The 22,818-nt window shown below is 52.5% G+C and overlaps 1 protein-coding gene across 1 annotated transcript in view; it reads left to right on the top strand.

The window, feature by feature from the left end:
* The first annotated feature begins 5,668 nt into the window (after positions 1-5,668).
* The window catches only part of LOC115503860 (myosin-16-like), a 36,416-nt gene continuing 19,266 nt past the window's right edge, over positions 5,669-22,818 (top strand). The window contains 14 exon segments of the mRNA XM_030300352.1: positions 5,669-5,725; positions 8,040-8,211; positions 9,103-9,330; positions 10,341-10,445; positions 12,833-12,863; positions 12,866-12,918; positions 13,157-13,302; positions 14,420-14,510; positions 14,969-15,025; positions 15,700-15,786; positions 17,832-18,077; positions 18,957-19,074; positions 20,317-20,444; positions 21,260-21,456. Of these exon segments, the coding sequence (XP_030156212.1) occupies positions 8,110-8,211; positions 9,103-9,330; positions 10,341-10,445; positions 12,833-12,863; positions 12,866-12,918; positions 13,157-13,302; positions 14,420-14,510; positions 14,969-15,025; positions 15,700-15,786; positions 17,832-18,077; positions 18,957-19,074; positions 20,317-20,444; positions 21,260-21,456 (1,589 nt within the window). The 5' untranslated portion in view covers positions 5,669-5,725; positions 8,040-8,109.

Raw genomic sequence — 22,818 nt, 5'->3', positions numbered from 1 at the left:
ACACCTCCACCTTAGGGATTATTTCCCTTCTACCCACTCCCTACATGCTAGAACATAGGACCATAGGTTGATGGACAAGTCATTAGAGGTCATCCTGTCCAAGCCCTCTGAAGGCTCTAAACAGGGAAGGACTTGTCTAAATCACAAAGGGGGCTGCTTGCAGGCCAGAAAAAGAAGTGCTTCTCCTATGTCTGGAAGAAAAGATCAGGAAGGAAAATTTTTAGTGTTTTCATTTCTAGGAGCACCAGCCCTTTGAACTCCTGACCCACACAGACATTCACTCCCCAATGTCTCCTGCCAGTCCCACCCCAGTGCCTGCCTCGGGCATCTGCAGAACAGGTCTAACCATGATTCCAAGGCCATCACAAAGACCAATGGATGGGTCAACTGCATGGATGTACTTCCTGAACTGCCAGCTCGGGCATGATGGTGGCTGTCATCATCTCTCTCCCACAGGTACCAAGTGCTGAACCCCAATGTGATTCCTCAGGGGTTTGTAGACAACAAGAAGGCCTCAGAGCTGCTGCTCGGGTCCATTGACCTGGATGTGAATGAATACAAAATTGGGCATACCAAGGTAGGGGCTTCTGGTGTTTCTCCCTCCCTCCACCACTCAGCCTCGTCCCAAGAAGGTGGGCTTCAGGGTGTGAATTCCAGCTTGGCCGCTGACCAGTTGCCTGCCTTAGGCAAGCCCCACGGCTGCTGAGAGCCTCAGTTTCCTCCTCTGCAAAAGTAGGGCTGATACAGCTGATCTCATGGGATTCAGGGGTGATTAGTGATAACGTGGGTGAGAATCCAGCTTGGACAGGTACATAATAAATGGTAGGTTATTTCCTAGGACTGTATGAGCCCCAATCAGAATCAAGGTCCTGGATTTTACTGGGGCATGGAGGTATGTGTGTGGGGGTGAGGTCTGAGAGCAAAGCACCATAATCCCAGCCCACCCACACCGAAAGCTCCAGCCCTGAGCTGGCAGGTGAGTTGGGGGTGACTCAGAGAGGCTGCCTGATCTTGACTCACAGGGCCTGGGCTGCCGTGTGTCTGTCCCACTTCCTGGCCCTGCAGAGTCTGGTCGGGACTGTAAGGGCCAGCCAGGCTAATGGTGCAAGGTGTCCATCTATAGCTGCCCAACCAGACTGCACCCAACATGACAAGCAGGGCGACCCAGGAGGGGTACTAGCTTTACATTCAGGAGCATCAGGCTCAAAGCCTAGTTCTGTGTAGCCCAGGACAGATCAACTACCTCTCCAAGTCTCATGGATGCCACAGGCAACATGGCTTCCCTACAGGCTTGGTAGAGGACGCGGACACTTTGCAAATGCTCCTAGAGCACCTCCGTGTGCCAAGCATGGTTCAAGGCTCTAGGAATACACCAGTGAACAGAACAGGAAGAGTTCCTAAGCCCCTAGGGCTTGCTTCATGGTAGTGAGCATTAGCAGAATTGTAACGCTGCTCTGGAATCCTCCAGAACTGCGAGCTCTGGCCTCCTTCACAATTGAGACATGCTGTGTATAGCTAAATTGACTTATAGGAACACTGCAGGTTTTGTCATAGAGTCACTGAATACTTGAGTGGGAGAGAACCTCAGAGACCAGTTCCTTTCCCCACCCCCACCTTTGAAGGAGCGGAACCTTGAGGAAGCCTGGAGAGGGTCGTGGAGGTGATGTGCCCAATTCCACAGTACTAGGCAGAATGGAGCAGGCCCCAGGCCGCACGACACTGGGTCATGGGAAAGGGGATGGGGCTGCTGTTGCCAACATTTGATGCAGTTACTGGCTGGGCAAATGGACTGCATTTTGCTATTGTTCAATGTTGCATTGGGCACCTCAGGTCCAGGTAGAGCCCTGGGGATCCTGGGGATAGCTTTCCAAGCTTCACCCAAGTTTCCAAGATTCAACCGTGTTGGTTGGTACATTCAGTCATTGTCCCCGCCATATCATGCTTGGGGACAAGGACCAGACAGGCTCTGGTGGCAGAGGCAGAACAGAGAACAGGATGATTTTGCCTGTAAATTGTGTCCCCACACCCAGCCACATGCTCACCTCACTGCTCCTAAAAGGACACAACTCAGTGACAATTCATTTTGAAATATCAAGAAACATTTTATGAAATCAAGCCCAATGTATCTACCCCATCATGGCTAGCTAGCTCTTTGGGTTTTTGTGGGGGAGGAAGGCAGGTGGAGGGAGCATTCTTTTCCTATTGGTATCCATAGCATCCGCATAAAGGATTTAATCAAGAGCTCTGCTCCTGGCCTCAAGGTGTGGAGTTACAGAGTCTTAGAGCTGGGAGGACTCAGGGTCCTGCACTCCCATTGAACAGGAGGGGAGTTAGAGGCCTCCCAAGAGGGAGTGGCTTGGCTAAGGTCACATAGCACATCCAAGGAGGCTGAGGCCAGGTACAGGTCTCCTGGCTCCTTCTATCCCTCTAGAAGTTTCTATCATGTCCTATTGGAAGCCTATAAAAAGATGTTACATTATGAAACATAACTGATAATAAAGTCACCACCCATGGGCCCACTTAAAAATCCAGAATCTCTTCTCATCTCTTTCCTCCCCTTCCTCCCCACCCCCAGGAGTAACCCCTTGCTCCGAATGCTAACCATCCCCCTGCCTTTTAAAAAATAGTTTTGTCACATATGCACATGAAAGTACCACACTCGATATAATCTTCTGTAGCATGCTTCTAACACTCATTCATGTTTCCAAGATTCATCCTTGTTGGTCAGTATAGGACATTCACTCATTGTCACCACCGTATCATGCTGCCTCAGACAGCCACATAACAATTATCCTTTCTCCTGCCCTTGGAAATTGATTTTTTTCCCCCTGCAGTTATCAACAAATGCTGCTTTGAGTATCTTTGTACATGATTCCGTGTAGAGGTTTCTCCAGAACGAAATTCTCAACCTTGGCTATACATTAGAATCACTTTGGGGAGGGATAAAAATACCAATGCCTGAGCCTCACTCCAGAAATTGTTTGAAATCACTGTGCAGGCATCGGTATCTTTCCAACCCTCTAGGTAGGAGAGATGTGCAGCCGGGGTTGAGATGTACTAACACGGCAGAGGACAGTTGACTGTTTCAGGGTAGGCAAACAACTAACTTGATGAGGGAATGCCAACCCTTTTTCCAAAACTGTTGTACCAATCTACCCTCCCCTGATCCACAACCGTGCCAACACCCGTGCTCTGGAAAAGTCTTAAAAGTCACAGGTGGAGGGAGGAGTGAATGTTACCTTGCAACCTTAATCTGTATTTGCTGGAAATCTGGTGTTTCCTGATCTAACACACTGCAAAGTTGGGTATTTCCTGATCTTTCTAACCCACTGCAAAGCTTTCTCACACACACCAGAGCTGGGTGCCTGAAACTGTGCAGCATTGGTAAAGCTCTGTATCTTTTCTACAAAGTCAACCTCTCCCCCGCCCAACACCACCCCCTCTTCCCACTCCCAGATCCTGGGAGACCGTGACTGTCTAAAGGCCATTTGCATAGCAGTAAAGGAGGCCCCTTGCCACCGTCGTGCTGGGCAGTCACCACAACAGTGAGGATTATGATGATCTAACACATTTTTAAAAAATGTTTATTTATTTTGAGAGAGAGGGAGTGTGAGCAGGGCAGAGGCAGAGACAGAGGGAGAGAGAGACTCCTAAACAGGCTCCGAGCTGTCAGCGCAGAGCCCAACGTGGGGCTCGATCCCATGAACCCGTGAGATCGAGAGTCAGATGATTGAGCTGCCAGGTGCCCCAGCCTATCATATTTTACTTACCACTTCACAGTTTACATGAGACTTTCCCACCCAGTTATCTCTATTTACTCCTTATAGCAGCCCTGTCAGGGAGGGATCAACATCCCCATTTCACAGATGGGGAACTGAGGCCCTGAGATGTGAGGAGACGCGTCCAAGGTGACCCAGCTGGCGAGTGCAAGGCCAGAGCTGGAACCCATAGGAGGCTGAGAAGAAACAGACACAGAGGCTGGCAGTGGCCCCTCTATTGGGGACGTCCAGGCCAGGGCCAGCTGTTCCCAAGGGGCCTCAAACACCAGCACCAGACTGGGTCTCTTAACTTTCAAGGCCCTTTCTGAACCTCTGGGGCTTGCCTCACAAGTGGCCGCCATCGGCGTCAGCTGGGCCACGTGCAGAGGAGTGTGCCTTTCCCACAGGTATTCTTCCGAGCGGGCATCCTGGCTAAGCTTGAGGACATGCGGGACGAGCGTCTGGCCAAGATCATGACAATGCTGCAGTGTCGCCTGCGGGGCTTCCTCATGAGGATCGAGTTCAAAAAGATGCTGGAGCGAAGGTAGCACTCACAAACACGGGTGGGGCGGGGCCACTGAAGCCACGCGCATCCATGCAGAATGACCGGGGACCCGGCCACACACCCAGCAGTCAGCTCCAGTAGCGACTCGGGGCCGTGAGATGAGGGGAGGGCGGCGACATCTCCACTGGCCCAGAGAACCCTGTTTGGGGTCTGTATTCGCTTCCTGTGGCTGCTGGAACAGAGCAGCACAACCTGGGTGTCTTAAAACAATGGCAATTCTCATAGCTCCGGAGGCCAGGAGTCTGAAATCAAGGAATATTGCAGGCTGCACTCCCCCTGAACGCTCTAAAGGAGGATCCTTTCTTGCTTCTTGTAGTCTTGGTGGCCTCAGGCGTTCCTTGGCTATGGCCACATCAGTCCAGGTTTCTGCCTGTTTTCACAAGACCTTCTCTCTGTCTGTGTCTCCACACGGCCTTCCTTCTTTTATATGGACACCTGCCATCTCGGGTCAGGGGTCCACCTTTCTCCAGTATGACCTCATCTTAACCTAAGTAATGACACCTGCAAAGACCTTATTTCCAAATAAGGTCACATTCACAGGCACTGGGGGTTAAGACTTCAGCAGATCTTTTGGGAGGGGACACAATTCAACCCATAAGAGGGACCACCTAATACAGACCCTTCTCTTAAAGCCTACAAGTCACTTTCCCAGACTTCCCCTTATTGATCCATGTGATGACACTGTCAGAAGGAGGTGGCAGGGCTGGCACCCCTGCTTCGCAGATGTGGAAACTGAGGTCAGAAGGGTGAAGGAACCGGCCCAGATCCATGCAGAAAGAGTCAAGACTGGAATCCAGAAGTCCTCACTCCAAATCCTTGCCCTCTGAATTGTGTTTTCCAGCCATCTTTCTAAAATGATCATCAGAAAATAACTCAGGCTACCCTGGCTGACCTGTGGTTGACTCTGGTTCCTTGTGGGCATAGTATTAGTAATAATAACAGTAATGAGCAAATAACAATAATGAGGTCCTGATATCCACTGCCCCCCCACCCCCTCCCTGGGATCGTGACTGAAGGCAGCGACACAAGTTAGGGGCTGAGTGTAGGACAGCAGGGCCTTGGCATGCAGGAGGTCCTCGGTAAATGACAGTCCAGTGAAGCTGGAGGGGACAAGGGGGGCGGGTTCCAGAGACTGCAGAATGGAGAGGACTCAGAGAGTAATGGGTGATTTCCCGTGAGGGAGAGGAAGGAAGGAAAGGTAAGAAGAAATGAGTGGTCTGTCTCAGCCTTGTGCTGTCTGGGTGGAACCGTTCCATCAAGGAGGCCAGGCCCTGACACCTGCACTTTCATCCAGGGAACCCCGGCTTCCTTTTTTTGCAGAATTGGCCTGAAAGTCATCCAGCGGAACACACGCAAGTTCCTGGAGCTGCGTTTCTGGGGCTGGTGGAAGCTATACAACAAGGTAGGGCTGAGGGGCCAGGCTAGCTGGGCTGCAGCTACCAGTGCGTTGTGTGTGTCGAGGGGGTGGGGGGGGGCAGTCCTGGGGGGAGGTGCCTCTTGGGGGTGGGATGGCCACAGGATGCAGCAGGGACCAGTCCACAAATGAGGGTGCCTGGGAGACAAATCAGGAATCCAGTCCCCTTCTGGTCAGGGGCTAATTCCTCCCTGAGAAAACCCCAGAGGACCTTCCGCCTCATGTCATCCCTCCAAATAACACCCCCTTAGGATGGAAAGCCCCTCAGTACAAAAAGGGGGCTTGGTCGTCAGCCCCTCCCCCTGCACATGTTGAGGCATCTTCAGCTCCCTCAGTGAGGTCCTCAGCTTCAGAGCTGGAGCGAGCTCAGGAAATCGTGGGATCCGGCCTATTTCCCAGGTCCTTCCGAGACAGCTGAGAGGGCAGTGAGTCGGCCCTTAACCAACGCAGCAGGCAGGGAGCCTTCCTCCTGGTGCAGGTGGAATCATACTGGGTGACGGGGGTCCCCACCTCGGGCCTCCATTCAAAGGGAACGTGCTGCTGGGCACCAGCAGAGGCCGGATGCAGGGCTGCATTCAGGAGTCGGAGGATGGTGGTGTCTCAAGGGACAGCCATGAGGAGGGTAGATCAGGCTCTAGGTCATCTCTGGTGGCCCTGAGGCCCCCACGGCTCGTGTGGAAGCTTCCTTCCCCTCCCCATGGGAAAGCGCTTTCTAACACTCAGTGCTGACCACAGATTCAAAGCAGGGATAGTAAGTTCTGCCTCCCCAAAGGCTCTCCCACACAGGCCAGTCCCCTCGAGGGCCTGAGATCCCAGAGCGTCCAGATGAGCATTTCTCAAAGTTCGGTCGTTACCAGTCCTTCCCCCACCTGTTCCATGACTGAGCTTTCCTGATGCCAGCTACTTTTTTATTTTGAAATTTTTATTTTACTTTTTATTTGTATATATTTTTTAAGTTTGTTTATTTATTTTGAGAGAGACAGACAGAGTTCATTCGAGGGGGGGGGGCAGAGAGAGAGGGAGACAGAGAATCCCAAGCAGGTTCCAGACTGCCAGTGCAGAGTCCCACATGAGTCTTAGACCCATGAACTGTGAGATCATGACCCGAGCCGAGATCAGGAGTCAGACACTTAAACCGACTGAGCCATCCAGGCACCCCCTAAAAATAAATTTTAAAAATAAGAAATTTAGGGGTGCCTGGGTGGTTCAGTCGGTTAAGTGTCCGACTCTTGATCTCAGCTCAGGTCATGATCTCACAGTTATAGATCAAGCCTCACATGGGGCTCTGTGCTGACAGTGTGGAGCCTGCTTGGGATTTTCTCTCTCTCTCTCTCTCTCTCTCTCTCTCTCTCTCTCTCTCTCTCCCCCCTTCCCCCGCTTGTGCTCAAGCTCACTCTCTCTCTCAAATATATAACATGAGACAATTTTAAATTTAAAAAGTTACTTTTAAGTAACTGTGTAACAATGAAAATCAAAGCATTCTATGCAAGGCTCTTAAATCTATCTCACTTGCCCCATCGGTATTTGTGTTGCTCTCTGGGAAGCCCCAGACCAACAGCCTTTAAGATTCCTCCCAAGCAGGACACCAGTGGTCAGAGAAGATGAGGAGACAAAGCCTGGAAACTTGTCTGTTCTTTACTAGAAGGCAACACTTCACTAATTGAACATGGCAGAGCAAGGTCCTGTTCCAATGAGTGAAAAAAGTAAAATAAAATAAAAATCCTTTACTCTTAGTTTTTAACTACGCTCTAGTCTTATCTAAGCCAGATAGGATGAGTCAGTGGGAAAAAAAACCCAACACGTTCCGGTAGGCTTTCACTGAATATAAAATGTCATGTAGTTGTGCGTTTATGTGAACTTGCCTCTGCAGTATCCCAGGTCCCCACAGACAGAGAGACGGAGACACAGAAACAGGGAGACAGAGATAGGAGACAGGAAGAGAGAGAGACAGCAAGGAGGAGGACCCCGTAAGGGAGGAAAGGCAAGGGAAGCCAGAGCTTGAACTCGGCCAGGCACACACAGCTTAGAGAATGGTGTGAGCCCTGAATGGGGCTAGATGCCGAGGAACACCTAACTGTGTCTGTCAGGATCGCAGAGACCCCTGAGGATTGGTCCTAGGCAAGGACGGGCCTTCTCTGTGGAGGCGAGAGTTACTTCCTGGCATCTGTGGAGAGGGCTCCTTCATGGCTGCTTTCCGCCCCGATGGGGGTGTGAGGTCCTGTCTGAGGGAGAGCCCACAGCCCACCCGCCGAGCCCCCGCGGCCCATCCCCCTAACGCCATAGGGTGTCGCCCGCCACTCAGGTCAAGCGCTCCTGAATGTGGCTCGGCAAGAGGAGGAGATGAAGCCAAGGAGGAGGAGCTGAGGAACGCCATGTGCAAGACACAGGAGCTGATAAGCAGGGTAAAGGAGCTGGAGGAGAAGGATGGCCACGCTCAGCCAGGAGAAGATGACCTCACCATCCAGCTACAGGCCGTATGTGGGGCCCCGGAGGGAGGGCGGGAGCTGGGGGCCCTGGCAACTACCAGGATCCCCGGGGCCACTAAGAGCCAGACCCAGGGAGGCAGGTGGGGGGTGAGCCTTCTGAGAATCAGCATACGAGAGAGACCCCCGTAATAAAAGAATCACCCGCTTATGGGAGCACCTATATATGGGCTCCACCCCTTAATGCCTCACAGTGATGATTTCCCTTATTTTTCAAAGAACTGAATTTCAGTAATGTTATGCCACAAACCGAAAGTCACACAGCTGGTCTGGTTTGAGTCTGTGGCCGGTTGTTGTTTACGCCACTGACCCCATCTTGGGGAGACCCCAGTGGACACCCAGGGTGTCCCTCTTCTGCCACGTACTGTCCGTTTGACCTTTGACACCCCACCTCCTCCGAATATCAGGTCCCTCATCTCTAAGCCGTCGCTTACAGTGACATCTGCCTCGCTTGCTCCTTGGGGTCGTTATGAGGAACTGTGGGTGGGAAATGGTTCGTTAACACAAAGGCGCTAAATCGATGCTGGGAGTCATTTGGGCAGATAGTCACTCCCCATTGGCAGACAGAAGCACAGGCACTCCCGGGCTCAGCCCCACCTACCGGCGGTGTGCAGCCTGTGTGTCCTCGACTTGTCCTGGACCACTGGCTACATCCTTCAGGTGCACCTGACCACCCAGGATCTGTTCAAAGGCAGATTTCAACACAGCAGGTCTCGGGTGGAGCCTGAGATCTTGCGTCCTAACCAGCTCACGAGTGATGCAGCTGGTGGCGTGGGGACGGCACTGTGAGACTCTGTTCTGTCACACGCATCACAAGGAGCTCGGAGCCAGTGCCCAGACCCCTGTGGGACCCCCTCTGACCGGCGCTCTTTCTTCCACCAGGAGCAAGAGAACCTGATAGATGCCGAGGAGCGCCTGACCCAGATGATGAAGACGAAAATGGAGCTGGAGAGCCAGATCTCGGACATGCGGGAGCGGCTGGAGGAGGAGGAGGGCACGGCGGCCTCCCTGAGCGCCACGAAGCGCAAGCTGGAGAGCGAGATGAGTGACCTGAAGCGGGACCTGGAGGGTCTGGAGACCACACTGGCCAAGATGGAGAAGGAGAAGCAGGTGAGGAGGCCCTGGGGCCTCACTACACCCCCCTCGGGAACAGGAAACCCTGTGGGGGTCCCACCTGGAGTCCCCTCAGCAGCACCGCCCAGGACCCTAGCCACCAGCCACATGGGGCTAGTTTAACTTAACTCAGCGCCATGGAAAACGTGACTCCTCTGTTGACCTAGCAGCATTTCGAGTGCTCAATAGCCACACGAGGCTAGTGCTACCGCATTGAACTGAGAACGTGGCTGTTGCTGCAGAAAGTTCCGTCGGGACAAAGTAGCTAGAGGGATGAGGGCTCTTTCCCTCATGGTGACATCCAGGCTCAGGACTGACTGGTTCTCCTCGTGCCCGTGAAACCCAGGTGTCTGTGCTAGCCTGTGGCCCACTCAGACTCAGCGTCCCTGGGCCCCTCACAGAACGTTCTTCTTCACTACATCTGCCTTCACCCCTCTTCCCAGAAGAGACAACCCTCTCTCTAGCGTGGGGCCACCACTAGCTGTTGGATCTCTGCCCAAACAAGCAGCTGCTGCCCTTCCAGTCGGCTCCAGGGGGAGCCCCTGGCTCCTGATACCATCTGGTGGGCCCTTGGCCCCGAAGCCCCCTTCTTACCCTCACAAGTTGGCAGGGGGGATCCAGAGCAGGGGAAGGTGTATGCTGCCTAAGCCCGTGCCTCTTCAGCTCTGATGTGCACACAAAGTGCTGGCATCTTGATAACATGCCGGTTCTGCATCAGCAAGTCTGCTGGGACCCGAGGGTCCACGTCTCTCAGACACCGCTGACGTCTGAGGGCCGGGCTTTGAAGAGCCAAGGCCTGACTGGTGGTTCTCACTGCTGCCCTCACCCTCAGATTCTGGCCTGCCTGGGGTGTGCCCTGGGCACTAGCATTTCTCAGGCTCCCAAGTGACTCTGGACCACAGCCAAGCTGAAGAGCCCCTCTCTCGGAGCAAGCGCCCTCCCTCTTTGTTCCCCTCCAGGCTGTTCCCAGCCTTAAAGGCCTGTCCCTCTCCTGCCCCTGTTTCCAGGCCCTGGATCACAAGGTCCGCACCCTAACCGGGGACCTCTCGCTCCGTGAAGACTCCATCGCCAAGCTCCAGAAGGAGAAGAGGGCCCTGGAGGAGCTGCACCAGGTAGGCACCACGGGCTTCTACTTGGCACAGCAGGTGGAGCTCGGAGACTGGAGACCCTGGTTCAAATCTTGGCTTTGCTGCCCCTCAGCTGGGGCCTATAGGGAAGTCAGTCTTCCTAAATCTCAATTTCCTCATCAGAGAAGCGGGCACTGTCATGTCTTGTTGTTCTCCTCCCAAGTTTGTTGTAAGTGGGGCGACCATATAATTTATCACCCAGACTAGTCTGAGAGTGAAAGAGGGGCAGCGGGCATGAGGAGATGGTCCCAGGTGCACTGGAAGCTAGAGTCCCCAGACTTATCAGGACGAGTGCCCTGCCAGTGCTAAAGCACCAGTGAACCCCAATACATCTTGGCGACAAAGGGCATGAGCTCTTGTGAGGAGACCCGTTTGACCGTTATGGGCTCAGGCTCCTGGAGGCAGAGCCAGCTCTGACCAGCCACCAGTGCTGACCTTGGCACAGACCACTTCCTAGCTCTGAAGACACAGGTGCAGAGAGCAAGTTGAAGCCCAGAACCGGACAGCAGACCCCCGTCACCATTGTTTGCTGACACCATGAACCCACGGCACATCCCCTTTAGTGCCTCTCTCTGCTGCCTCTGGAATACTTCCCCTTAGACTGTAACCCCTCAACCATTTAAAACTCAGAGCCCCCGTTTATAACAAATACAGTCGATTCTCATTATCCCAGGTAGTTATGTTCCATAAAGTCACCACAAACACTGAATAAACAAATGCTGGACCCCCGTTTTTGTTTTTAAATTTTTTTTAACATTTATTCAATTTTGAGAGACAGAGAGCGAGCAGGGGAAGGGCAGAGAGAGAGGGAGACACAGAATCCGAAGCAGGCTCCAGGCTCTGAGCTGTCAACACAGAGCCCAACATGAGGTTCAAACCCACAGACCTCAAGATCATGACCTGAGCCAAGTCAGATGCCCAACTGACTGAGCCCACCCAGGCGCCCCAATACTGAACCTTGGTTTTAAGGGGAAATAGAAGGTTAGGTTCCTGCAAGCCTCTGGTCATGTTTTCGTCAATCTATCAATACATTACTTTGTTTTATGTGTGTTTCTGTGTAAGACACTACTTGGTACACACTGTCCATTCCTGAACAATGAACTCACGGTCAACAACCCTGTATCTCATGCCTGAACAAAGCTTATCTAACACACAAATTTCCTCTGTGAGGCACAGCGCAGCTTTCTTGTGCTTGGGAACACTAGATAGCACAGTACCAGTGTGCTTGGTGCACCATTTTATGAGCCAAATCACCAAGACAAAAGCACAAAAAATGTAAAAAAACATGGCGCTAAATAGACTATTGAAAAAGCCACCTGTTTGCAGTATGAGCTGAAACAAGAAGGCGGGGCATCATCTTATTTGATGTCAGCTGGGAATGTGCGCTCCAGAAGACGCAAACTTTTCGCTGCTCTGCGCATGTCTGCAAATGACCATGAATGCACCACAAGTATTGATTTGGGATTACACATAAATTTTAGCTCGTAGGTAAATTGGAAAATAGATAATCCACAAATAATGAGGGCAGACTGCATTTTGGAAGCCTCTCTTTACTATCGTAAAATAAACATATTATAGCTAATAATACCTTCAAAAAAAATCAATAGAGTGCCCTTCTTTTTAAGGGGGAAATGAACGGAATATAATTTATAATAAATAACGGGGCTGTCCGTGTGTAAGCACTCAGGCGGATCCACTAGAAGACGTCGTGAGCAGTGGGCTGAACACCCAAGCCTGCCTAGGTGGCCGAAGACGGACGGGCACAGAGGGTGTGTTGGTGACGTTGACGGCAAAGTGTGGCTGCCGTCAGTGATGCCGGTTTACAAAATGGTGAAGAACTCTCAGGGAGATTCTGACAATAACAAATCTCTCAGTTTTCATGGTAGATCATTCTTTAAAAATATAGTGTATACTAAATGAAAAAAAAAGTTGAGTTATGTGTCCAGTGGTCCTGGCTGCTGGGTTTAGAAGAGTAGAACTGTTGTTTTACGTACGTGAATGCCCGGGTGGGGCATCAAGTGTGCGGACTACAGAATTATGCTTCACGGTACTGGATTGTCCGAGCGAGGGCATGTCCAGCATCCCTGGAACCACTAAGTGCCAGTGGGGCCCCCAATCATGGTGGTGAACAAAAGCCCCCCAACAGACCTCCTGCATGCCCCATGGAGAGCCAGAGCCCCACTGACCATTGAGGGCCCACCTACAGCTAACGGGTGCTCGGGTCTGCCCCTGCCTCACCTGACACCAGGGCCAGGGAACTCAGTAGCTGTTCCCTGAAGTCATTCAACCCAGCTCAGAAGTGATGGCAGAGAACGAGGTCTGTTTCAGCTGCTTCTGCTATCTCGTGGGACATACAAGATCTTTCCTTCCAGAAAACCCTCGACGACCTGCAAGCTGAGGAGGACAGGTGAACCACCTGACCAAGACCAACAGCAAGCTCAGCACCCAGATCCATGAGGTAATGCCCTGTTGCTGGGCCAGTTCTATAGCTCAAGGGCCAGGTCTGTCATGGGGCCCAGGGTCCTCAGATACATTTGGGGAATTGGACTGACACGTCCCCCTGAGGAAATGAGGGCCTTTCTGTTGCCACAGCTAAGGAACCAGACCCAGTCTGGTTCCTCAATTGCATTCTGGCCTCAGACTCACCCCGCTCCCCTCAACACACGCGTTTTCTCTCGCTCTTCTTGTTTCTGTAGCTGGAGGATAACTGGGAACAAGAAAAGAAAATCCGGGCGGAGGTGGAGAAGGCCCGTCGGAAGGCTGAGAGTGACCTGAAGATAACCATTGACAACCTCAACGAGATGGAGCGGTCCAAGCTGGACCTCGAGGAAGTGGTGAAAAAGTACGCCCATGCTGTCATTCATTTCATCCGTAACATTAGCACTTTGTGTGGTACCAGGTGCCAGGCACCGTGCCGAGGGCTTCGCAGGTATTAACGCACGTCCCTAATAACCCGCTATGATGCCAGCACGGTGCCTGCTACAGAAGCACATAGGGAGGGGACAGTAGGCACTGCCCATCCACAGGGAGCTCCTAGCCTCACACAGGGCCAGCTGGGCGCCAGAAAGGGGGCTGTACTGAGCAATGCCCTCCCCAATAGGCAGGGAGTCTTGGCAGAAACCTGTAAGCTGGGCTTTCAAAGATCACAAGGAGTCGAGGGGTATTTCAATATCACTGCGGCAGTAACTATGGGGGACAGGTGGAGTGGAGAAAAACTGGAAGCAGGAAGGCAACCGGAAGGCTACTGAAATAGTCCAGGTATAAACCTGAACTAAAGCAAGAGGCTGAGGGGATGGAGATTAGGAGACGGACAAGCTTTCAGGGGGCAGAATTTGGATGACACAACTTTGAAGTACATTTTGCCAAGGCAGTTTGACAGCTCCACGAGCTGCTGTGAGACGCGTGTGGCTAAGGCTGCATCGCGGCTCGTTTCTTCTGTGGCACACCCAGAAGCTGCATGTGACCTTGACCATCCTGCTCACCTACTTGGTCTCTGGTGTCTTAGTTCTCACACATGGCTCCTTGACATGTGGAACCCACATATCAGAAGGAGACAGCCTTGTGTGGAAAAGTTTTTGGAAGGAAATTTTCCCTAAAAGGCAAAGCGCCCATGTGATTCTGGAGCCCCTAGAATGTAAGCTCACCAGGGCAGCGATTTCTGTCTGGTTTTTCACAGATGTGTCCCTGGAGCCCAGACAGCATCCGGCAATAGTAGATAGTCAATAAACGTGTGCCAGATTAACAAATGCATGAGTGAGTGGGAGGCCTGTGCAGCAGATTCTGAGGGCTTTTGTAGGGCGAGACCTTCTGGGCTGTCACCGCAGAGGGTCAGGGGGTTAGGGGATGAATGGGTTTCAGCAGGTTCAAGGCCTCCTCCGGGAGCCCAGGTTATGTTCCCTCACCAGCTGGCTGGTATCCCCTCAGAGCTCCTCCTCAGGAGATCACACCTTCTCTTGCAGGAGGGATATGGAAATCAATTCTGTCAACTCCAAGTATGAGGATGAGCAGTCTCTGAATTCCACACTCCAGCGGAAACTGAAGGAGCATCAGGTGTGTTCAGGACCGAGAAGGCGCAACTCTCCTTTTGAAACGCCCTTCCAGGCACCTTGGCCCCCATCAGCTGCTTGGCCGCCTGGGTTTCCTGAGGAGCAAGGCTGCCCCAGAGTCCTTGACACTGATCCACATTCACCTCATGCAGGCTTAAAGTCAACGCCCCCACTATGAGGACAAGGCCCTCCACAATCTGCCCCTGCCCCCTCCCTGACCTTGTCACCCAGCGTTTCCGCCCCCCACTCCCTAGCCATGCTGGCTCCTACCCCAGCCTCTCCCCTGCCTCAGGACCATTGCACATACTCTCTGTACCCTGTTTCCCTCTGCTTTTGACAGTGTCCATCACATGCTCAGCCCCTTTCCATCACTTCCCTACTAAAAGGTCAAGTGGGTAAGTCTGTAACTTCACACAGAAGAGATAAATCCCACCCCTCTACCCCCACCGATTTGTCTGCTAGGCCCGAATTGAGGAGCTGGAGGAAGAACTGGAAGCTGAGAGGGCAATGAGAGCCAAGGTAAATGAACTACTTCTACACTTACTCGAGTCTAAGGACCCAGTGCCAGCCACGATCCAACCATAAGTAGACACTCCACTCCGGAAAGCACCAGAGGGGAGGGCAGGTTTCCAACTGAAAAGGCCCTCACTGTTTCTCGAGCCCCTACCGTGCATCAGGCACTGTGCTACAGGTGCAGTATTAATTAGGATGTAAGGCGTAAAGATACGATTCGTGGCGTGGCCCCACCTAGCGCAGGCAGAGGAGACAACATGAGCCTGGGAACTCGGAGAACTGAACTCAACAGGCTGACGAGGGAAAGAATGTCTAGACGGAGGGAATGAGACGGCACCTCCCTGCACAGGTACAAAGATGTTAAAGGACCAGCAAAGAGTGGAAGGAGGCTTTAGATGAGGGTGAGGCCAGAGAGCCAGTGGGAGAGGAATCGTCACGCACCTAAACTCCAGATTCAGCCAAACGGGGGCCGGGGGTAGGATGGGCAGGGAGACCCACCCAGTGCAGGGAGGAGGACAGAGACATCCTTCACTGAGTGTGGGGGGTGGCAGGCAGAGTGCAGAGCTCCCAAAGTGCGGGCCCCCAGCCCCACAGACACCATGCGGTCACTGCAGTCTTTCCCGGAGGGAGGGGCTCCCACATGGCTCCCCATCACGGTCACCCTACCTCCCCACCCCCAGGTGGAGAAACAACGCAGCGACCTGTCCCGGGATCTTGAAGACCTCAGTGACAGGCTGGAAGAGGCTGGGGGAGCCACGTCTGCTCAGGTACCATCCTTGTGGAGGGGACGGGCCCAGGGACCCCAGTTCCTGCCTGCCTTCAGGGAGGAAAAAAAAAAAAAACTGCTGGATGAGAAGCAGTGAGAATAGGACCAGTTAGTTGCTGCTGAATTCCTGGGGCTAACTTGAGGAGAGAACAATTAATAATAAAGAAGAGGCCAGAGAGGGGCTGGTTTGGTCCCCTCTCTCCTGGGGATCCTTAGCTCAGTGGTGAGGACAGACGGGGAACAGGACTGAATGCAGAGGGCAGACGTTGTAAGATATAACGTGTCTTTCAGAAAATGTGAGCTGAGGTAATGCCAGCCGATTAGGGGAAGGACTGCCACTGTGCAGACAGTCTGTTACAGTTCCTAAGAGGGGGCGTGCCATGCAGGGCCACACGGGAAGCAGCAGGGTCAGTAGCGGCAGAGGCAGGGGAGAATTGCAGGCAAGAGCCTTTATTGTTGTTTCTGAGGAAGGAACGGATAAGGCAGAGGAAGCAGGCTTAGGACTGGTTAGTTTGGATAATTTCAGCGGGCTCTGGGGCACTGGGGCTGAGCCCAGTTGGTACCTGACCATGGGGGTAATGAGAGCAGGGGGACAGTGGCTGAGAGTATGAGCACCCCAGAGAGGAGGAGCTGGGGGTGTGGGCTCTAGACTGGTTGCTTTGCACCGGAAATCTAGCTGTTTGCTATCTCTAGGAGTTAGCTTACCCTGGGAGGGGCTGTTGTCCAGGGTCAGTAAAACCCCAAGAGGACAAGGCATAAGAATACAGAAAATAGGGGCGCCTGGGTGGCGCAGTCGGTTAAGCGTCCGACTTCAGCCAGGTCACGATCTCGCGGTCCGTGAGTTCGAGCCCCGCGTCGGGCTCTGGGCTGATGGCTCAGAGCCTGGAGCCTGTTTCCGACTCTGTGACTCCCTCTCTCTCTGCCCCTCCCCCGTTCATGCTCTGTCTCTCTCTGTCCCAAAAATAAATAAACGTTGAAAAAAAAAAATTAAAAAAAAAAAAAAAAAGAATACAGAAAATAAAGACATGGTTAATACAGAGGGGTGACCCCATACTGCCAGGGCCAGAATCCAAGTTGGGCCTCTGGTGTGGAATGCCTCTTCCTCCAACTCACATAAAGGCATCACGGAGACTGACAGAAGCTTGAAACTCTCCTTCTAATTCTGGATAGTCAGGTCGCTTACAAATGTGGCCCCTGGGTCAGAGCTGAGAGAAGGAAAATGGATGCGGTCCCTTAGCACTGGAAGGCTAGGCATCCTTTCCCGAGGCTCCCTGGACTGCACACCCCACTCCCTCACCATCCTGGCCTCAGGCTGCTTGTTGTAGCGGGGAGTGCTGAGAACCAAAGCTGGTATGCGGCTGTGGTCGGGGTCCTGGGAGGAAACAAAATCATCCCAGGTGGTTTGAGTGAGAGGCATCAAGAAAGGACTACATCCAGCAATGCAGGGAAAGTGAAGACAACGGGACAGATGTAGGGCACCAGAGGGATGGGAGGAAGCAGGGTCATGGGGCTGTGACATTGGGAGCCTTGGAGCAGGGCCTACCTGGCAGGCTCCTTCTGGAAGCTCAGGGGGAATCTGTCCCAGGACTCTCCCCTGCCTTCTGGTGGGTTGCTGGCAATCCTTGGTGTTCCTTGCTTGTAGCTGAATCACCCCAACCTCCGCCTTCATGGTCACATGGCCTTCTTATGGGTCTCCCTGGATCCAAATCTCTCCCCTTATAAGGACAACCAGCCATTGGGTTAGGGGCCTCCCTAGTTCAGTATGACATTTTACCTTGTTTACATCTGCAAAGACCCTGTTTCCATCCACAGGTATCTGGGGTTAAGAACTGAACATATCTTCTCGGGGGGCACAATTGGACACACAACACCATCTAAACAAATCCTATGGGCAATCCACCCAGAGGCTCAGGACTGACATCTCAATCAAGACATCCTATTAGAGGAGCGCAGAAATATCGGGGCACCACTGAGCAGGCGGGCAGCGTCTGCCCTAAGGAGACCAGTGCCGGTCAGTTCTGCTAAAGCCCTGCTTCTCTCTCCCAGATTGAGCAGAACCGCAAGCGGGAGGCAGAGCTGCTAAAGCTGAGGCGGGAGCTGGAGGAGGCAGCCCTGCAGAGTGAGGCAGCGGCCTCCACACTGCGCAAGAAGCACACGGACTCCATGGCTGAGCTGACGGAGCACGTGGAGAACCTGCAGAGGGTCAAGGCCAAGCTGGAGAAGGACAAGCAAGTCATGAAGGCTGAGATCGACGACCTCAACGCCAGCATGGAGACGGTGCAGAAGTCCAAGGTGAGGTGGGGGACCCCCCCCCCCAGAGTCACAGGGACGTGCCCCAGCATCTGGCTGCTTCACACATATTCCCCAAGCCCCCAGCAAGCCCGGGGCATGTTCTAGATGTTGTGAAGGGAATCGAGATGAGCCCGTCACATATCCCACAGGAAGGTGTATAACCTTGGCCAAGTTCATAATCTAACTGTGCTCTTCTGTAAAATGGAGATAACAATAATCCCTGCTTCATAGAGCTGTTGTGAGGGCTTCAACAGTTCCTGGCACATAAGAAAAGATCAATAAATGTGACAGACTAGGAAGAGTGACAACAGAAATGCATGCATCACCATAATGAAAAAATGATACATGGCAAGAAGGAAAAGCGAGTAAGCCATTCAACACGCATTTATCAAGCAGCTGCCACAGAAAGAGCCTTCTTGTGACATGAGGGAAAGGGGGCTCCAAGGGTGAGCAAGGATGATGCTTTGGGGTCCCTGGCTCAGCCAACCACTATCTCCAAACTTCAGACACTCATGAGGCATCTTCACAGTTCCCATTTTATCTGCACACCCGGGAACTAAGGCTAGTATTTTTTTTCTTAAATTGGCCCATTGCATTTTCTTACTGGGTGAGGTCCTCAGGGGTCCGGAGTGGCTAGAAAAGGGGGATGAGCCAGAGAGTGAGGGTCTGTGTGCCAACCCAAAGACTCTAAGTTTATGTATAGAAATGATAAGGTGGGGCAGGGCGAGGGGGATCGGGGGAGATGGTTCTGAGATAGGCACGTTCTAGAAGGACGAGGGAGGTAGTCTAGGAGGCTGCACTAGGGGAACCCAGGTGGAAAGAAGGGAGGGTTTGGCCTGGCTTCTCCATTTCCCCACTGGGTACATCTTCCTTGAGCAGATGAATGCCGAGGCCCACATCCGAAAGCTGGAAGACAGTTTAGCAGAAGCCAACGCCAAGGTGGCTGAGCTGGAGCGAAACCAGGCAGAAATCAATGCCATCAGGACCCGCCTGCAAGGTGAGCATGCCTCTCCCTGCAGCTTCCCGAGGAACAGTGTGTGGAACAGAACAGGGATGCTCAAGGAAACCGAAAGAGTACCCATGTCCTCTTCCCGGAGCTTTCTCGGCCTTGGAAACTTCACACCCGCTGTGATGAGACAGGAGATCTGATTCCACCCATGGAGTGCCCCAAGCAGCATCTTTGCAACGTAAAACAAGTGACACTATCCAAAGCATTTCCCTATCGGTTGTCTCAACCACACTGCGAGATCAGCAGGAGGGGCGGTAGACAAAATTCAGTTTTTAAACATTTTAAAACATGACCCACATATTAAGAGCAAACATGTATCACCAATAAGGGAGCCAGAAAATGGTGAACTTGCCTTCAAGGGGCATTTGAAGGACAGAGATTTACAGTCATTTGGGGGAAGGGAGGCTTCAATAACTTTGCTAAGTTAGAGGCAGAACAGGTTAATGTCCTACCACACAGTAATACTGCAACCTCTTGGTTTTGTTTTGTTTTTTACCAGAAGAAATCCTTTGCATCCTAGGACAAAAATAATTTGTGATTTATCACTATTCACTTAACACCTAACCTTGCAGAGGCTGGGCCCTCACAGACACGTACTCCCTGAGAGAAGTAAACACTCCTCAGGCCAGTTAGACCACGTTGCAGTGTGACCCCAGAGAACCCGCTGGCATCCTTTGGCCTTATTTCCCGCATCCTGAATACTTTCTAAAATCAATATTCCCTTTGATGGATAAGAAAAGTGAAGCTCAGCGGGACGAGGTAACTTGCCACAAAACCAGAATGACTTACAGGGCAGGACTCAAGCTCGCTCGTGCTCTCCGGCTCATGCACGTCTTCCTGGCCTCCGGCCCCCACAATCAGTTCACAGATGACAGGAGCATACGTTCTGGGACCCTGACAATTACATTTTCAAAGTAAAGGCTCTCTGCCCCACTGTTTCCTTTAAACTTCCTTGCGGGATCTCGTGCCGGGGCTGGGACTTCGTTATCTGGAGCCCTGTACCTCATGCAAGGCACCTGGATGTCAGCAATGTTTGGACAACTGCTCCCCTCCTGGGCTCGCTTACTTTAGACGGCCGGCAATGGTTCGCCATTGCTCCCCCTTCCAGCCCACTTGGCCAAGTCATCATATTTATTGGGTACTTTGAGAACGATGCACTGGGATAGCTTAGGATCTGGCTGGGGAGCCAGTTTTTCATCCACTATTTCTCCTATTCCCCTTCCTGCCCAGCTGAAAATGGTGAACTGAGCCGGGAGTATGAAGAATCACAGAGCCGGCTCAATCAAATCCTGCGGATAAAGACATCACTGACGTCGCAGGTGGACGATTACAAGAGGCAGCTGGATGAAGAATCCAAGGTTTGTTTGGTGATGGGGTGGGGCCGACAGAGCTACCTTCCTGAAGAAAGTTACAGGTTATGAAGATGTAGAAGGAACATGAAAAGTGGTACCTAGGGGCACCTGGGTGGCTCAGTCGGTTAAGCGTCCGACTTCGGCTCAGGTCGTGATCTCGTGGTTTGTGACCTCGAGCCCCACGTCAGGCTCTGTGCTGACAGCTCGGAGCCTGGAGCCTGCTTCAGATTCTGTGTCTCCTTCTCTCTCTGCCCCTCTCCTGCTCATGCTCTGTCTCTCTCTGTCTCAAAAATAAATAAAAAACATTAAAAAATAATAATTAAAAATTTTTTTTTTTTTTTTTTTTAAAGAAAAGTGGTGCCTAGGTGGCTCAGTTGGTTGAGCACCCGACTTCAGCTCAGGCTATTATCTCGCGTTTGTGAGTTTGAGCCCTGCATTAGGCTCACTGCTGTCGGTGCAGAGACTGCTTCAGATCCTCTGTCCCCCTCTTTCTCTGCCCCTCCCTGGCTCATGCTTGCTCTCTCTCGCTGGCTCTCTTTCAAAAATGAATAAAAGCATTAAAAAAATTTTTTTAAGTCAACTACAAAACTGTAATATGCTACGTGTATGACTAAATGAAAGTGATGAACTCCCATATCCTCGTGGACAGTAATTGGAACAAAATGAGGAAAATAAACCCTGATGGCCTGGGTTGTAGAATCGGTGTCCTTTCCCCCCTTCACTTGCTGCACTGTCAATCCAATGCTGCGGATGTCTAAGCAATGGCCCTGGGGTCCACAGAGACCAGCGGGGCCTCTGATGGCCTCCGCTGGTCCCCACAGTCTCGCAGCACGGCCATGGTGAGTCTTGCCAACACGAAGCATGACCTGGACCTGGTGAAGGAGCAGCTGGAGGAGGAGCAGGGAGGCAAGTCAGAGCTGCAGCGCCTCGTGTCCAAGCTCAACACTGAGGTGACCACCTGGAGGACCAAGTATGAGACGGATGCCATCCAGAGGACCGAGGAGCTGGAGGAGACCAAGTGAGTGTGACCCTGTGCCAGAGAGCTGGGAAGGCTGGGGTGTGGGTGGTGCTGGTGGTCTGACCACATCAGACACTTGCTGAGGCCAGGGTCACGTCCAGGAGAAAGCAGTTCACAGGCTCCTCTTAAAATTTAAAAAAAAAATTTTTTTTAGTGTTTATTTATTTCTGACAGAGAGAGAAAGAGAGAGACAGAGCATGAGCGGGGGAGGGGCAGAGAGAGAGGGAGACAGAATCCGAAGCAGGCTCCAGGCTTCGAGCTGTCAGCACAGAGCCTGACGCGGGGCTCGAACTCACAGACCGCGAGATCATGACCTGAGCCAAAGTCAGATTCTCAACCGACTGAGCCACCCAGGCGCCCCCTCTTAAAATTTTCTTTAATGTTTATTTACTTTTGAGGGAGAGAGAAACAGAGTGTGAGTGGGGGAGGGGCAGACAGGGAGACACAGACCTCGATGCGGGCTCCAGGCTCTGAGCTGTCTGCACAGAGCCTGATGTGGGGCTCAAACTCATGAACTGTGACATCATGACCTGAGCACAGGCTCCTCTTAAAGTGGGGGCCGGGAGGGATGCGTGTCTAGATAGGAGAGCCCACTTTGTGCCCTTAGCAAAGTAGCCACTGTCAACCTTTGGGTTCCATCCTCAAGGATTTCTACATGTCAGCATGAAAGTGCTCAGGCTCCTGCAAGGAAGTCAAGAACAGGGCCTCCACCTCCAGGCAGGGTTTCTCTGCCCTTAAAGTGCTCAGGAAGCTTCCACAGGTCTGCTAGGTCTGGGGCGGGGCCTCTGGGCGATGTTGGGAGGGCTCAGACCACACTCCCAAAGGTCCTCACTCTGCTGGTTCCCCAGCTCTGTGCTAAATGCCCTCAAAGCATGCAAGCCTTCTTCCTCATTTGCAAACTAGAGTGGTGGACATTCTGCCTGATGGGCCTGAGGAAGTAAGAGTGGACACGTGAATGTGGCTCAGAGCCACCTTCTTGTAGAACAGGCTGGCTTGCTTGCCCATGGGAAGCCCTGTATGTGAGCCACCAGGCACCAGGCAGGGAGGGAACCCCGGCCTGCTTGCCCGTCTTGCTCGTCCCCTGGAAATTTGTGGCAATATGACAGTGATAAGCACAGAGCCCTCCAGCTGACGTAAATCTCTTATCAGAAGGTCTTCATACATTGAGCCTAAATCTGCCTTCCTGTAGCCTCCAGCTCCTGAGCTCTGGCCCTTTTCTATTTTCTGCTGAGAGCGGCCAGCAGCTGCCTGGTCCCACCCCAAAGCTCACTCTAGATCTCAATCCCTCACCCCTCTCTGCCTGGACCTTCTTCCCCAGACACCCACAGGGTCCTTGCCCTCCTCTCCCTCCGGCCTCCGCTC

The sequence above is a fragment of the Lynx canadensis genome, chromosome E3, assembly GCF_007474595.2.
Source record: "Lynx canadensis isolate LIC74 chromosome E3, mLynCan4.pri.v2, whole genome shotgun sequence".
Lineage (NCBI taxonomy): Eukaryota > Metazoa > Chordata > Mammalia > Carnivora > Felidae > Lynx > Lynx canadensis.
Note: the sequence above shows the minus strand (reverse complement) of the source record. Positions and strands in the feature narration are given on the sequence as shown.